At 60.1% G+C, this 12113-nt stretch overlaps 1 protein-coding gene across 1 annotated transcript; it reads right to left on the bottom strand.

Moving 5' to 3' along the window:
* Positions 1 to 226: 226 nt before the first annotated feature.
* Positions 227 to 11281, bottom strand: LOC308042900 (scavenger receptor cysteine-rich type 1 protein M130-like; the record flags this gene model as incomplete). Its single annotated transcript, XM_080348667.1, has 12 exons — positions 227 to 358; positions 465 to 541; positions 1321 to 1458; positions 2761 to 3075; positions 3603 to 3917; positions 4133 to 4675; positions 4761 to 5081; positions 5593 to 5907; positions 8209 to 8532; positions 9150 to 9458; positions 10424 to 10747; positions 11131 to 11281. The coding sequence occupies 12 exons, from the start codon at positions 11279 to 11281 to the stop codon at positions 227 to 229; spliced, it is 3264 nt and encodes a 1087-aa protein (XP_080204793.1).
* Positions 11282 to 12113: the final 832 nt, after the last annotated feature.

Below are 12113 nucleotides of genomic sequence, written 5' to 3'. Positions count from 1 at the left end.
GTAGGGCTGCAGATGGGTCAGAGACTGCTCTGAGGAGGAGCCTGGAGAGATGTGCAGTGAAAGTTATAGGACGAGCCCACTGACCTGGTTTGTGGTCAGCACTGCTGAGGAGGGGGACCCACAGAGCTGGGGCTGCATGGGAAGGAGGGCTGGGAATTCACCCTGCTCCCTGGGACAAGTCCTGTCTCAAAGGTTCTCCCAGAGCTTCCCCAGGACAGCTCTTCCCTCACTCGTCAATGAGTGCAGGGGCAGGAAGAGAGGGGCTGTCCAGCTGCGATGGGCAAAGCGGGTTGGGAGGCAGCTCCTCTCCTGGGCCCAGGGCTGGGGTGCTCTCCCCACAGACCACACAGCCCCAGCACTGCAGGGACCACGGGCTGGGGGCTTCAGGGGATCAGCCCTGGGGAGGGGCCAGGGGAAAGGGTCCTACAGATGTGCCCACACACACCTGAGCGACCAAACCTTGCCTGCTTCTCCCACGCTGGGCTGTGACCGATCTCCTCGTACACGGCCTCGCGGAAGAGCTCCTGGGCTGTCCTGGAACCTGGGGACAGAGGCAGAGCTGGCATGGGGACAGGCAGAAGGGCAATGGGACCCCACTGTGCTCCCCAAACCTGTTCCTTGGCCCAGCCCAGGACTACTCCAACAGCACAGCCCCAGGGTGCTGTCAAGGAACAGCTGCCACATCCCCAGTGAGGGCCACATCACTGTGGAGAAGATCTGGGGCAGCATCACCCTCACATCAGCCCCTTGGAGACAGTGCTCAAGTGCCTCTGGCCCCTGGGTCACCCCTTTGTCTGACCCCAGAGCAGCTCCTGTGTTTCCCCTCCACCTGGAGCCGACCCCTGTCTGCCCCATGAGTCCATAGCAGGGCCCCTGCCCTGCCAAGGGCAGGCAGGGCTGGGCAGAGGGTCAGCCTGGGGCCTGACTCCATGGAGATGGGCCCTGCTGCCCTGTGTTCCTCCCGTCTTCTCCTTTGCCCCAGAGAGCCCTCCAGCACCACCCAGAGCACTGCCAGCCTTGGCCATCTCCTCCAGGATAACATCTCCCCCAGGATGACATCACCTACAGGATAGCATCTCCCCCAGGATAACATCTCCCACAGTCCTGTTCTGCCCTGTCTCTCCTTGGTCCATCTCTTGCTCCGACCTCTCTCCACCCTTTGCTGCTGGTGCCCTATGACCAGACAGTCAATGGGGTGCATGGGGCAGGTGGCAGCACACAGTCTCCTCCCCTCAGCTCTGCTTGTGCCCCTTACTGACCCCCCGCAGCACCCCCAGCCCTTCCAGAAGGCATCACTGGGAGCTCTGTGGAAGGACCCACCTCTGCGCCCAGCCCTGGCCCTGAGCACTTGCCCGGCCAGCAGGGCCAGGAGCAGGCAGAGAAGGGCCCCCAGGATGATGCAGATGATGACAGGCACTGAGATTCTCCCACTGACAGTTGGATGGCCCCAGGTGGGATCTGCATGGGCAAGAACATGGAAGAACAGCACCAGCCCTGGGAGAGGTGGAGGCAGCACCAGTCATAGAATCATAGAATCATTTCAGTTGGAAGAGACCCTTGTGGGGGACTACGGTGGGTCCGTGGATTCCCTGACGAAGGGCATGGGAACAGAAATCAGCCTTGAAGATATGAAGGCCCACCCATGAGAAAGATGGGAGTAAAGGAGTATCTGGAGATGTTAAGGATCTACCCGTGAGAGAGAAGGGAGTAGAAGAGTAACGTTGATGAGAGCAAAAATAGCCAATGAGATGTTACTACTGTAACTTGTAACCAATAGTGAAGAGACACATGAATTGGTAAAACTGTATAAAAATGCACTTGTGGCAATAAATGGCATCTACTACTTTCATCCTGGAAGAACTTGGTCCATATCGTTTGTCTGTCTCAACCACGACTGACCCTCAAGATCATTGAGTCCAAACATAACCTAAGTCTAACACTAAGCCATGTCCTCAAGAACCTCCAGGCATGGCGACTCGATCACTTCCCTGGGCAGCCTGTTCCACTGCTTCACAAACCTCTCTGTGACAATTTTTTTCCTAATATCCAATCTGAACCTTCCCTGGGCCAACTTGAGGCCATTTCCTCTCAAAATGGTCCGACCCCCATGGCACAAGGCAGCAGGGGGGTGAGTGATGGAGAAGTTTCCACCCTGCTGACTGAATTTCACCCCCTCCTCAACCCCCATACAACCACCCCAGTGCCTCCTCCTGAGAGTTTCACGCCCCAGCAAGGAGCCCCTTGCACCCCACTGTGGGTCAGAGCCTGGCCCTGGGATACCCAGCCCTGGGGAGGACGAGTTACCTGCTCGGGGTGGGGATGCTGCTGTCCCGGGCGCAGCTGCAGAGGAGGAAAAGGAGAGCTGGGCTGAGAGGGTGGGAGTGCACGTACCAGGGAGCCTCCCCTGCAACACCCTGGTGTGTGTCTGTAGTGTCCATGACACATCCCAGCCTACTGGCCCCTCCCATAGCGCTAGAAAGGGACCCAGGACAGGGCCCGGGGCCTCTGCTCTGGGCGGCGGGCAGGGTGGCACAGGCAGCCCGGGGGATGGATGGTCCTGGAGCTGCAGGGCCCCACGGGCAGTGGCCCAAGGACACCCAGTTCCACCGAGGCTTCTCCCTGCTTGGCACCAGGCTGCTGCCCCCCACAGGAACATTCCTGCTCTCAGGAGCTCAGGGGCTGTGCCAGGACCAAGTGTGTGAAAGGCCTTTCCCAGCTCCCTGCCAACACCTGACCAAGGGGTCCCAGCCCCCCGCTCACCTGAGCAGCGCACAGCAGCGTCTTCCTTATGCCGGCAAGCACGTCTGTCCCCAGGCCGGGCCCAGCAGTCCTGCAGAGACGACTCCGTCCCCCGGCACTCCACCCGCTCCAGCCAGATGGGGCCTTGGCCCACCCCAAAAGCAGCCTCATGCAGGGCAGACACCGCGGGGCCACAGCCCAGCTGCCTGCACGCCACCTGGGCATCCTGCATGTCCCAGGAGTCATCGCACACTGTCCCCCAGGAGCTGCGATGCCAGAGCTCCACTCTGCCCGAGCACCCGTCCTCGCCTCCCACAGCACGGATCTTCTCCCTGTCTGGAGAAGGCAAAGAGCTCCCACGGCACTCAGACAGCGGAGGAGCCAGGTAAGAGGAGCACATGGAGGAGCAGCTCCCTACCTGTGCAGCTGCTGGAGTTGGGGCACGGGGCCAAAGGCTCTGGGGGCATTTCTGGGCGTCCCCCTGAAGAAGGAAACACTGTGGTAAAGGGACTGGCTCGGGGGATTGTGCAGAAGAGAGCGGGGCTGAGCTCTGCTTGTGCCTGTGTGTGCCATCTTGGTCACAGAGCAGCAGGAGGGTGTCCATGGAGGGGAGGCTCCTCTGAACCCTCTCTGGTCTCTGCTGAGACCACTTGGAGATGTCGCTACCTCCCCCACGCACTGTGGGGTGGCAACTGCTGCTGGACATGTGGGACACTGAAAACTGTGGTCACATCTGTGCCACCAGCAGCACAAGAGTCTGACATGGCAACGAAAACCCCTCCAAGCTCTTTCTCTGCATTTGGCCATGCCCAGAGGGGAGCAGAAGCTGGGGTGGCACTGGTGCCCGAGTGGCTCAGAGTTACCATTGCAGGTGATGTGGGTCTCTTCTCGCAGGTCATCGCACGACTGTGGGTCCCAGGGGGTGGATGGACACTGCCAGAAGGAGCTGGTTCCCTTCTCACACTGCACGTAATCCAGCCAGGCAGTGACAGACACCCTGCCATAGGGCAGGCCTGCTTCCAGGGATCCTCCGTCCCCGCAGCCCAGCTCCTTGCACACCAGCGACACCGTGTCAGGAGTCACCGAGTTGGAGCAAACGCTCCCCCATGTCCCGTTGTAGAAAACCTGGAGGCGCCCAGAGCAGCCGTCACTGTTCTCCAGCCTCAGGGCCACGAACTCTGGGAGGAAAGGCAGCAAGAGGCACAGGCTGGTGTGGGGCTGTGGGAGCCAGGACACTCCTGCGCTCCCCAGGCCCCCGGCCAGGCAGGGCAGGGCCAGCAAGTCCGCATTGCACCCAGGGCAGAGAGAAGTCCCTGATGGACACAGCCCCTGCTCTCCCCACTCACCCTGGGGGACACTGAGCTCCCCAGGGACCCCAGTGAACTGAGGGCACCTGTGCATGGGTGTCTGTAGGCCGGGCTCAGGCAGGGGCTCAGCCAGGGACAGCCTTGGCCATCATCTGCATCATCCTGGGGGCCCTTCTCTGCCTGCTCCTGGCCCTGCTGGCCGGGCAAGTGCTCAGGGCACTCAGGGCCAGGGCTGGGCGCAGTGGTGGGTCCTTCCAGCTTTCCCTGCGTCCCAGCCTCCTGGGAACCATCCCGGCACAGCTCCCGGCACACACCTGAGCACATGACGCCTGCGTCTTCTTTGTGCCCGCAGTCGTGCTGCCCCCAGGGCCCAGCAGCACAGTCCCAGAGAGCAGCTTCGGCCCCGGAGCAGTTCACACCGTCCAGCCAGATCTGCCCGGAGCCTTCCCCGAAGCGAGCAGAGCCGGCCGCCTCCACCGCCCCCCCGCAGCCCAGCTGGTGGCAAATGACGGCGGCATCAGACAGGTCCCAGTCATCGTCACAGACGGTCCCCCAGCTGCCCTGGAAGTAGATCTCCACTCTCCCTGCGCAGCGCCCGGGCCCGTTCACCAGCCGGACCCGCCGGCTCCCTGCAGTGGGGAGAAAGCCCAGGAGCTGTCAGGGGGTGGCTGCCCCCCCACCCCATCATCTGGGGGCTCGTGCAGCACCGCTCACCCCAGCAAATGACTCCCACGTCCTCCACAACCGCTCCCAGCAGGGCACTCCCGGGCAGGGAGGTGTTGCAGAGGGTCAGGCTGGCCTCGTGCCCTGCGCACCAGACCCCTCGCAGCCCCACGGGGCCCGTCCCTCGCTCAGACTTTGGGGGGCTGTAGGCTTTTTCTGCCTCTCCACACCGCAGCTGCCGGCACACCACGCTGGCCTCCCGCACGTCCCACTGGTCATCCAGCACTCTGCCCCACCTCCCGCGCTGGAAGATCTCCACTCGTCCATCGCACCGGCTCCCGCCGCCCACCAGCCGCAGGGACGCAGGGTCAGCTGGGCCTGGGGAGAGCAGAGAAGCCGCAGCCATCAGCGGCACCGGGCAGCACGGCAGCCTCCAGGGAGGAGGGCAAGGGGGCTTGTCCGACCAAACAGGGCGAGAGCGAGCCCTGTGCTGCCCAGAAGCGAGGGCAAAGCCCAGGCCCTGTCTGCAGCTCACATCGAGTCTGCTGCTGCGGGGTGGTGGGATGAGGCTCTGCAGGGCTCTCTGCGGGGACGGGATGTGTTTGTCTGCAGCCACAGGGATGGAGCAGAGCCCCACCAGCCTGTCCTGGGCTCATCCTATGGAACCCGGGCCGGGCAGTGGTACCAGGGCCTAAGGCGCTGCCCTGGGGACAGGTGTCTGTGTCTGTTCAGACCTCAGCTCTCCCAGAGCAGAGCAGGGAAAGCCCCCCAGGGATCCTCCAGGGAGAAATTCAGCCTGGTGCTGTCATGGGACCCCTGCTTTGGGTGGCCATGTCTCACACAAAGGGAAACAGAGCTAATGCACCATTTTCCCAGCACTCACCTGAGCAAATGACAGCAGCGTTGTTCCCGGGGGAGCACGGGGAGGCCCCCAGGGTGGCCACTGGGCACTGTCCCAGGTCAGATTCAGTCCCGTCACAGTGGAATGAGTCTCTCCAGACAGGGCCAGTCTCTCTCCCAAAACGCTCTCCTCCAGGAATGGACTCAGCAAACCCACAGTTGAGTTGATGACACAGAACATGGGCATCCGAGAGATCCCAGCGGGAGGCACAGAGGGTCCCCCAGCGCCCCAGCACCTGGACCTCCACCCTCCCCGCACACGCTGTGCTGCCGTTCACCAGCCTGAACCCTGTGTACTCTGGGGACAGAGGAGGAGAGAATCACAAAATCACACAATGTCAGGGATTGGAAGGGACCTCAAAGATCACCCAGTCCGATCCTCCCACTGGAGCAGAAACACCCAGATGAGGTTACACAGGAAGGTGTCCAGCTGGGTTTTGAATGTCTCCAGAGTAGCAGACTCCAGAACACCTCTGGGCAGCCTGGTCCAGTGTTCTGTCACCCTCATTGCAGACCGTGCTCCCTCAGTTCAGCTGTGAGGATGCTATGGGAGACTGTGTCAAATGCTTTACTCAAGTCACGGTAGATCACGTCCACTGCTCTGCCATCATCCATCCACCTTGTTATGTCCTCATAAAAGTCAATGAGGTTGGTCAAGCACGACTTCCCCTTGGTGAAGCCATGTTGACTGCCCCTAATGACCCTCTTATCCCTGATATGGCTTGAGATGGCACCAAAGATAAGCTGTTCCATTACTTTCCCAGGGATGGAGGTGAGACTGACCGGTCTAGAGTTCCCCGGGTCCTCCTTCTTGCCCTTTTTGAAGACAGGAGTGACATTTGCTTTCTTCCAGTCCTCAGGCATCTCTCCTGTTTCCCAGGACTTGGCAAAGATGATGGAGAGTGACCCAGCAATGATCTCAGCCAGCTCCCTCAGCACCCATAGGTGCATCCCATCCGGACCCATGGATTTATGGATGTCCAGATCGTCTAACTGCTCCCTAACCCAGTCTTCATCAACCAAGGGAAACTCCTCCATTGTCCTGCCTTCCTCTGGGGCCTCAGTGGTACAGCGCTCCTAGGACAGCCATGGGAGAGTAGACAGAAACAAAGAAGCACTCAGAGAGGGCGGGTTGGTGCTTTTGTACCCTTGGTAGGTGGTGGAAAGGTCAGAGGGACAGAGGCCTTTCTTCTCCTTCTGCATGGTTTTCATGCTGCAGGCTGTCCCATGATCCCTCCTGTCCAACACCCACCCAGCACAGTCCTTGCTCTGTCCCCAGCCCCCGGCACAGTACCAGTGTTCAGCACCCCACCCCGAGTCCTTACGTGTGCAGCTGACAGCAGCGCTGTTCATCTGGGTGCAGGCCTGGTCCCTGGAGGACTCCGTGGGGCAGGAGGACAGGAGGGACTCATTCCCCACACACTGCAGCTCTCCATCCCACACGGGACCAGCCCCTTCTCCAAAGTGACCTCCTCCAGACACAGGCAGGGCCACGCCGCACCGCAGCTCCCTGCACACCACCTCAGCAGCCTTGGGGCCAAAGCGGGAGCCACAAACAGTTTTCCACTGCTTCCCATCACGGATCTCTACACGTCCTGAGCAGCGGCTCCTCCCGTCCACCAGACGGACAAATCCTGGAAAAAAAACACCAAAAAACCTGGGAGTTTCCAGAGCCCTCTGGCAGTTACTTGCCCATGTCTCACACACCCCCAAGCAAACCATGGCCAAACTGCACATTGCACATGCCAGAGAAAGCTGTTGAGTGAGTCTTGGTGCCATGAGCACATCCAAGGCTCCTCCTCCCCTTGTCTACAGCACCAGAGCACTCAAGGTGTGTGTCTGCCACACACTCACAGCCACAGGTGTGCTCAGACAAAGGGTCCCACACAAAGTCCTCTGTGCTGCCCGGCATGCTCCCCCAGCACCGCAGCCCTGTGAGCTGTTGGGGTCCAGGAGAACTGGCCCAGATGATGATGAAGCTGCTGCTGCTCAGCCCCTGCAGAGCTCGGGCCAGGCAGGACCATCATCACCTGCTGCAACCAGAGGCTCACTCTGATCCCAGGGTGTTCTTGGGTGTTGGGAGGTTCCTTTTAGGTGGGAGATGTCCCAGAGCACAGAATTGGAGCAGCTCTTATCATGATTTGCACTTTCCAGAGCCCTCCGCTGCCTGCTACAGGGGGATGTTCTCATCCAGGGACACTGTGCTCTGCCCAGGGGTGCACAGGTCCCAGGCCAATGGCCAGGCTGGGGACAGGAGACCCACATATCCCCCTGGCCTCAGCTGCCTCACAGGGTGACAGCAGCACAGACAAGAGTCAGTAAGTGCTGGCAAAGAGCCTGTTTCATGGGTCAGTGTAGGGAGCTGCGGGCAACCAGGAGGGGTTGGGCAGCTGGTCAGCGCTGCCTGCACGGGGTCCTGTCCCCTCAGGGATGTCACAGCTTTCCCCAGGGACCAGTTACACCAGCAATGACAGTCCCATCTCAGCAGCATGTTCAGCACCACTGGGCCCAGATCCAGCATTTTTGTTGCTCCCTATGGCACAGCCAGGTCCGTTCCCCAATCCCATCCACTAAAGGTGAGAACTGGATGACCCCTTACCTGAACATGTCACTCCAGCGTCGAGAATGTGAGCACAGTTATGTTCACCCCATCCTGCATGTTTGCAGTCAGACAGGGCAGATTCGGTGCCATTGTAGCTGACATTATCCATCCAAATGGGGCCAGATCCTGCCCCAAAGTGTCCGTACTGGTGAGCTCCAACAGCAGACCCACAGCCCAGCTGCTTACAAACCACTGCTGCGTCATTCATACCCCAGTAGTCATCACACACGGTCCCCCACTGTCCCTGATGTTTCACCTCCACTCTCCCAGCACAGCGCCTGCCGCCATCCGCCAGCCTCACCTCCGCAGCACCTTCAAACACTGACACGGGACCAGTCAGATCAGCGCCAAGCCCCAGCACCGTGGGTGTCAGGATGGGAACCCCTCCCTTTCAGGCTGTCCCCAATGTGGTGCAGAGGTCCTTTCTATCCACATGGATGGTGCAAGACTGTGGTGTCCAGCTGCAGCTCTACTGGGTCATTTATGGTCCCAGAGCTTTCAGCACATCCTTCTACCCTTGCAGACCCTTCAACCTGCCCCTGGCCCAGACCCACCTAGAACACCCACTCCTCCCCAGCCAGCACCCTGGGAAGAGACCTGTCCCCAGGGATCCCCAAGTACACGTTGCTGCTTCTCCCAGGGCCCCCAGCTCAGCTGGGCCACAGTCTGCCCTGGGCACCTCCCAGCTCATCATCTCAGGCCTTTGTGTGTCCCCTGTGGAGCAACATGTTGATCCCAGGGAGCCTTCCCAGCCCACGGCCCCTCTTTGTCCTTGGGCATCAGCCCAGTCCTGCCCCTGTCTATGATCCCCAGGAGGGTCAAGTCTCTGCCAGCCTGTGGGAACAGAGGCCCCAGTTTCCTGTCTTCACAATCCCAAACTGTTCTCTCCTCAGTGTAGGTTTCATCCCAGTGTTCAACAGGCCACCCTGAGTCCTTACGTGTGCAGCTGACAGCAGCGCTGTTCATCTGGGTGCAGGCCTGGTCCCTGGACGACCCCGTGGGGCAGGAGGACAGGCGGGACTCATTCCCCACACACTGCAGCTCTCCATCCCACACGGGACCAGCCCCTTCTCCAAAGTGACCTCCTCCAGACACAGGCAGGGCCACGCCGCACTGCAGCTCCCTGCACACCACCTCAGCAGCCTTGGGGCCAAAGCGGGAGCCACAAACAGTTTTCCACTGCTTCCCATCACGGATCTCTACACGTCCTGAGCAGCGGCTCTTCCCGTCCACCAGACGGACAAATCCTGGAAAAAAACACCAAAAAACCTGTGAGTTTCCAGAGCCCTCTGGCATTTACTTGTCCATATCCCACATCACCCCCAAGCAAACCATGGCCAAACTGCACATTGCACATGCCAGAGGAAGCTGTTGAGTGAGTCTTGGTGCCATGAGCACAACCAAGGCTCCTCCTCCCCTTGTCTACAGCACCAGAGCACTCAAGGTGTGTGTCTGCCACACACTCACAGCCACAGGTGTGCTCAGACAAAGGGTCCCACACAAAGTCCTCTGTGCTGCCCGGCACGCTCCCCCAGCACCGCAGCCCTGTGAGCCGTTGGGGTCCAGGAGAACTGGCCCAGGTGATGACGAAGCTGCAGCTGCTCAGCCCCTGCAGAGCTCGGGCCAGGCAGGACCATCATCACCTGCTGCAACCAGAGGCTCACTCTGATCCCAGGGTGTTCTTGGGTGTTGGGAGGTTCTTTTTAGGTGGGAGATGTCCCAGAGCACAGAATTGGAGCAGCTGTTATCATGATTTGCACTTTCCAGAGCCCTCCGCTGCCTGCTACAGGGGGATGTTCTCATCCAGGGACACTGTGCTCTGCCCAGGGGTGCACAGGTCCCAGGCCAATGGCCAGGCTGGGGACAGGAGACCCGCATGTCCCCCTGGCCTCAGCTGCCTCACAGGGTGACAGCAGCACAGACAAGAGTCAGTAAGTGCTGGCAAAGAGCCTGTTTCATGGGTCAGTGTGGGGAGCTGCGGGCAACCAGGAGGGGTTGGGCAGCTGGTCAGCGCTGCCTGCACGGGGTCCTGTCCCCTCAGGGATGTCACAGCTTTCCCCAGGGACCAGTTACACCAGCAATGACAGTCCCATCTCAGCAGCATGTTCAGCATCACTGGGCCCAGATCCAGCATTTTTGTTGCTCCCTATGGCACAGCCAGGTCCCTTCCCCCATCCCATCCCCTAAAGGTGGGAACAGGCTGACCCCTTACCTGAACATGTCACTCCAGCATCATCAGCATGAACACAGTTATGTTCACCCCATCCTCTTTGTTTGCAGTCAGACAGGGCAGATTCAGTGCCATTGCAGCCGACATTATCCATCCAAATGGGGCCAGATCCTGCCCCAAAGTGTCCGTACTGGTGAGCTCCAACAGCAGACGCACAGCCCAGCTGCTTACAAACCACTGCTGCATCGTTCATACCCCAGTAGTCATCACACACGGTCCCCCACTGTCCCTGATGTTTCACCTCCACTCTCCCAGTACAGCGCCTGCCGCCATCCGCCAGCCTCACCTCCGCAGCACCTTCAAACACTGACACGGAACCAGTCAGATTAGCGTCAAGCCCCAGCACTGTGGGTGTCAGAGTGGGATCCCCCACCCCTGCAGGCTCTCCATCCCACCACACAAGGCACCTCTTTCCACCCCACTGGCCACTGGCCCCCACCCATGCCCACCCACACACTGCCCAGCTCTGCACTTGGCACCCGCTGCCCCCAGCCCAGCACCCCCTGAACAGCCCCATGTACCCAGGGCTGCAGCCTCCCCTGTAAAACACCTCTCCCAGCACCATTCAAACCAACCCCATCCCCAGGGCGTTCCCTGTTCCCAGTGAGATGATGCAGAGGATCCCACATCCCCTCCTGTCTCCTGGCATCAGCCCTGGGCCATGTCCCCCCAGAAGGACATGTCCCTACTGCAGATGTCCCCGTTCTCTCTCTCTGGGGCCACAAACTGTGCCCTTGTGGGGTCAGGGCTCTCCTGGAACATGAGGTGCTTAGCAGCACACAAACCCTCTGGGGCAACCCAGAGATTGGCAGTGCCCTGGGGATCTCTGGGTGCTGCCATCGCCAGTGAGGCCACCACTGGTCCAGAGCCAGGGTGCTGGTAACAAGGGGTCCCCAAAGGTACCCCAGGACAGAGGGGCTGTGAATCCAGCCAGGCACAGAACACTGGAGCCCCGGAAAAGGAGATACTGTCTCCCACCCAGACAGGCACAGGGAAAGGCATAGGCTCTGTGGAACTGAGCACCTTCTGCCCGCTATGTCAGCAGCACCTGCAAAGAAAACCCATTCCCAGACAGATCCCCATGACCACACTGGTACCCGCTGGCCCTGGGCGGTGGGACAAGGGAGTCAGCACTTACTCCTGCACATCTGTATCCAGAGGAGCAGCCACAGCATCTGAGGGGACAGCAGTCCCTCTGTGCCCATCCTGAGCCTCCTGCCCTGACGGCATATCCCCCTACCACAGCTCCAGGGACTCGTCGGAGCAATGATGACGGAGGGCAATATATCTCTGCAGATGCCCCCCGGTTACTGGAGGAGCCAATCAAAGCAGCAGCACCTTTTAAGACATTATCGGGAGCTATCTCCCCTCCGACAGGGCCCAGTCCTCCAATGAACTTCTCCAGTGCCGTTCATGACCATATATGAAGGACGGCTCTGCTGCAGGTGTCACAGCACTGCAATGGTAGAACATCACAGGACAGGGCTGGTTGTAGTGGGGCAAACAGTTTTTCACCTCTTGAGCTCTGAGTGTGGACCAGGAGCACTGAGCATGTGCTGCGACAGGTACATCCAAAAGCCTGAGGTGAGAGTGTCCAGTCACCCCGGTGCCATAAGACCCAGGGGGCTGGGACTGCACCGGGGCTGTGTCAGGAAGGGAAAGAAACAGCCTC

Source organism: Nesoenas mayeri (genome assembly GCF_963082525.1).
Source record: "Nesoenas mayeri genome assembly, chromosome: 8".
In the NCBI taxonomy this organism is placed as follows: Eukaryota; Metazoa; Chordata; class Aves; order Columbiformes; family Columbidae; genus Nesoenas; species Nesoenas mayeri.
Note: the sequence above shows the minus strand (reverse complement) of the source record. Positions and strands in the feature narration are given on the sequence as shown.